The 4,456-nt window shown below is 44.0% G+C and overlaps 1 protein-coding gene across 1 annotated transcript; it reads left to right on the top strand.

Annotated features, from left to right (window-relative positions):
- The first annotated feature begins 923 nt into the window (after window positions 1-923).
- On the top strand, window positions 924-4,164 carry LOC147257084 (keratin, type I cytoskeletal 19-like). Its single transcript, XM_086210846.1, has 8 exons — window positions 924-1,450; window positions 1,747-1,829; window positions 1,923-2,079; window positions 2,384-2,545; window positions 2,739-2,864; window positions 3,431-3,651; window positions 3,745-3,758; window positions 3,862-4,164. The coding sequence occupies exons 1-8, from the start codon at window positions 995-997 to the stop codon at window positions 3,909-3,911; spliced, it is 1,269 nt and encodes a 422-aa protein (XP_086066972.1). The 5' UTR covers window positions 924-994; the 3' UTR covers window positions 3,912-4,164.
- Window positions 4,165-4,456: the final 292 nt, after the last annotated feature.

Genomic DNA, 4,456 nt, shown 5'->3' with positions numbered 1-4,456 from the left:
CAGAACCCAGAAGGGATGTTGTGTGTGATACGGTGAGAACAATGGTGTGCTGACAAAATCCTTAAATGACGTTGACTGAAAACAATGCTGGATTGCGGCTCAAGCGTATATATATATATATATATATATATATATATATATATATATATATATATATATATATATATATATATATATATATTTATTTATTTATTTATTTATTTATTTTTATTTTTATTTATTTTTTTAAATTATCTGTGATTTTTTTGACAACACCATTCCCTTAAGTTCTTAAATACTTGAGACTGTAATTTAAACATATTCTTGAGTCCATGGTAACTTTAATAAGAATCCAGCAAATCTCACACAGCTATAAAGTAATGATGCTATTAGTATTTATTCATGAAACCAGTATGACTGTAGCTGATAAAAGTGTGTGAAAAGGCAAAGGTTTGGGTTATTTCAATGCAACTTCATCTTATCATCAAGGGCAATTTCCTGGCAAAACCCTGATGAAAGATATTACTTGCAAAGTGCTCAATGTGACTGTTGACTCATGGCGGGACACTAAAACAATACCTGGGCCTTTTTTATTTACATGTGACTTGAAGTGAAAAGTACAAGGTAGACTAGACTAGCAGGTACCTATACAAGCATGTAGAAATCAATGATGGAGGCGCACTCTAATATTCAGAGAGATTCTTACAGAACAACACACCTCTTTCTCTGTCACACACAGGAGGCAAAACACACACACATTCCATAAATGTCCTCAGAGGAGTGGAAAGAAATTGAACCCCCATCCTCAAAGGAAGACAAATGACGTTTCTGCCAAGCCCACAGCTGGACTGTAAAAGAAAACTCCCTCTTTCCCTTCCCTCTTCTCGTCCCTCCTCCCAGCCTGGCCCGCCCTTGGACCAGCACTATATTAGGAGCTTGACTCCCTCTATCAAACTCCACTCCTGCCCACAGCTGAATACCGTTGCTCTCCCCTCGTCTCTCTTGATCAGCAACCATGATGTCTCATAGCTACAACATAGGCGGGCCCTCCATCGTCAGACAGAGTCGCAGCTACACATCAAGTGCTGCCCCGAAGGCTCACAGTGTGTCGGGATACAGCATCAGAGGAACTCCTCGCATCTCATCTAGCAGTGTACACACTGTCTCCTCCAGCTATGGTGGCGGCTATGGTGGTGGCTATGGTGGCGGCTATGGTGGCGGCTTTGTTGCCGGTGCTGGTGGTTTCGACCTGTCCAGTGCCTTGGACCAGAGCAGCATTCCCTTGAATGAGAAGGCCACCATGCAGAACCTGAACGACCGTCTGGCCTCCTACCTGGAGAAGGTGCGATCTCTGGAGGCGGCCAACGCAAAGCTGGAGAAGCAGATCAGAGAGTACTATGAGCAGAAGGGCCCTGCAGCTGAGAGGGACTATAGCAACTACTGGGCCATTATCAATGACCTCAAGGACAAGGTATGATGTGTGCCTGCCTCCACCCCTTAAACACCAGACTACTCATGTGTTTGCAGGATTGTTAATGATTATAGATGGTGAAAGAGACATTAAAAGCACGACTACAGTTGATCTATTGACCTTGTGAAGCCCGGAAAGATGATGTGTAATGTGTAAACACCTAAAACAAACAAGAATAGTTTTTACTGCCCCGGAGAATATAATTCCGTGTTTCTTAGCTGAGGAGTTGCTGTGTTCCGATATTGTGGAAAAATGAATAACAGAAGTGACTAACTCCCAAATGTTCTTCACCTCAGATCAATGCAGCCACTATTGGCAATGCCAACATCCTGCTCCAGATTGACAATTCCAAACTGGCTGCTGATGACTTCAAAACCAAGTTAGTATGACTCTCCAGACCTCTTCAATGGTTAATATTAAACATTTAAAAGGTTGTCTCATACCACTTTCCTCTACTCTTCAAACCAATTAGATTTGAACATGAGCTGATGATGCGTCAGTCAGTTGAGGCCGACATCGCCAACCTGCGCCGTCTCTTGGACCAAACCACGTTGACCAAAGCTGACCTGGAGATGCAGATTGAGGGCTTGCAGGATGAGCTGGCATACCTCAAGAAGAATCATGCAGAGGTACCTCATTCTAGCACAGAGCTGCCAAGTCTCACGCTTTGAGAGTGAGAGTCACGCAATTAAGCCTCTTTTCACGCAACACTTGCCATTTCACACACTCATTTGCCAAAGTTGAGATTTGCTCAAATTCCACAAAATCCGTTTAAATTAGCGTTAAAAAGGGCGCACTGACCAGAGGTCTCACTCTTGGGATTTTCTGGAACTTGGCAGCTCTGCTAGCAGTAGATGTTATTGTTTTTAGGACCCTCGATCACCCACACACAACTGTTTGAAAATGTGTTAATGCTGAACCCTTATTTTTCAGGAGCTGGCAGCTCTTCGTTCTCAGCTCACCGGCACAGTCAATGTGGAGGTTGATGCCGCGCCCCAGCAAGACCTCAACAAAATCCTGGAGGAGATTCGCGCCCAGTATGAAGCCATCACTAACAAACATCGCCGTGACCAAGAGGCCTGGTTTAGTGAAAAGGTAAAAGCATTTTTCACTTGAATGAAGAGACACAGCAACAAAACACACGGACGCACGCACGCACACACACGCACGCACGCACGTTGCAAATGACTAGGTTCACTCCCTCTGGAGTCCCAACTGTAATTAAACAGAATCTCTGTAAAACTAAGATGAATGTTCACTTCTAATTATGTGTATCTTCTGCCTCCAGTCAGCAAACTTGTCCAAGGAGGTGGCCATCAGCACAGAGACAATCCAGACGTCCAAGACAGAGGTCAATGACCTGCGGCGCACACTACAGGGTCTGCAGATAGAGCTGCAGTCTCAGCTCAGCATGGTGAGAAAAAAAACCCTAAACCAAGACCATCTGTCAACGTCTGACTGATCTTGCCTTATATGAGCAAAATTCCCAGATCCCTGTCTTGTCAGAGGGAATAAAGAAACAGTCCATGATAAAGACTAAAGAGCAGTGGTGGGGGCAGTAAGGGGGTGTAGATAGGAGTGATAGGACCTGAGTTGAAGGGAGGAGGGGAAAACATTTCACAGACATCTGCTTAAATTCAGGGAGACATGAAAGAGTTTGTAGAAAGCTGAAGGAATGCTGAACTGTAAGGCACAAGCTGGTACTCACAAATCATCAGGGCCCAGCTGGAGTTAATCATCGATGTGCCGTACCAGAGGAGTATGCTGCTGCCGTGTGTAGGAACAGCTGAACAATACACAGGCAACATAGAGCACAAAATCATAGGCGCGCGTTTGTGTTTGACATGTATTTTATATAAAACCAGTGTGAGGCTGCTAGACACAGTCAAAAGAGATTTACGACAACTAGCGAGCCAGTTTTCAAGCTAGCTCTGTTCATACAGCTGAATGTAGCTTCTGTTTGCCTCCACTTTCTAACAGAAAGGGGCCCTGGAGAACACGTTGGCAGAGACAGAGGCACGTTACAGCGCTATGCTTGCTGGCTATCAGAACACCATCAACATGCTGGAGACAGAACTAGCTAGCGTGCGTGCCAGTATTGAGCAGCAGGGCCAAGACTACAAGATGTTGTTGGACATCAAGACCAGGCTGGAGCAGGAGATTGCAACCTACCGGAGCCTGCTGGAAACAGAGGAGTCCAGGTAGGAGTCCATTTAGACCAACAAGACACTCACTTTTATCCAAAATCACGGTCACTCCATTCACTCTTTTTCCCCTTTTCTCCTTTATTTAAGGCCAATCGGTACAGGTAAGTGAAGTCTGCATCAGTGATACGTTACATAACAACAATAATGTTCATGTAATAGAAGCTTGAAGCACTGCCATGATATATTTTCTCTTCTTTTTAACAGGGGGCTCTAAAACCACAGTCACAACCACCACTGTGCGCACATCCAGCTAAGAAGTCCAACTGGCAGGACAAGCTGTTCCCAGACACACGCATACACTCACACTCACACTCACACACACAGTCTAAGAAAAGCTTCTAAGGGAGACAAATGAAAGTGTTCTGAAAATACCTGATATTTTGATAAGCCAATGTTTTAGTGAATGAAACAGCATGTGCAAAGATGTCTTTCTGTATGTGTGTGTGTGCGCGTGTGTGCATGCAAGTGTGTGTACTGTCTGACAAATAAATCTGCTGGTGAATATAAGTTGTGTTGCTTTCTGTCTTTACTGAACTTTCAGAAAATCAGAATCTTTTTTTCCATGACATTGCTGTGTTTATGCAGTTGTCATGGCAACTGAAGTACATTCTGGGAGGTGGGTTATGGGATTGTGGAAATCCGTTTTACGTAACAGAGCTGTTGTCAGGAAAGGCTGAACAATGGTTAACAGCTCCAGTGTGTAAAGCTTTCAGATTTAGAAACTAACCTCAGAAATCTGTTTAACTTGATGCCTTGGAAACTCAGAGCAAGAATATCCTCCAGAAAAGTTTAAGTTACG

The sequence above is a fragment of the Aulostomus chinensis genome, chromosome 8 (genome assembly GCF_037954235.1).
Source record: "Aulostomus chinensis isolate RoL2024-O1b breed Wild chromosome 8, RoL_Achi_v1.0, whole genome shotgun sequence".
In the NCBI taxonomy this organism is placed as follows: Eukaryota; Metazoa; Chordata; class Actinopteri; order Syngnathiformes; family Aulostomidae; genus Aulostomus; species Aulostomus chinensis.
This window is presented reverse-complemented; position numbering and strand designations above follow the sequence as displayed.

What these genes read in the sequence shown, in the direction of transcription:
- LOC147257084 (XM_086210846.1), top strand. Translation starts at nt 995, where the DNA reads ATGATGTCTCATAGCTACAACATAGGCGGGCCCTCCATCGTCAGACAG. An exon ending in GCTGATGACTTCAAAACCAA is followed by an intron (nt 1,830 to 1,922) that starts GTTAGTATGACT and finishes CAAACCAATTAG; the next exon opens with ATTTGAACATGAGCTGATGA. An exon ending in TCAAGAAGAATCATGCAGAG is followed by an intron (nt 2,080 to 2,383) that starts GTACCTCATTCT and finishes CTTATTTTTCAG; the next exon opens with GAGCTGGCAGCTCTTCGTTC.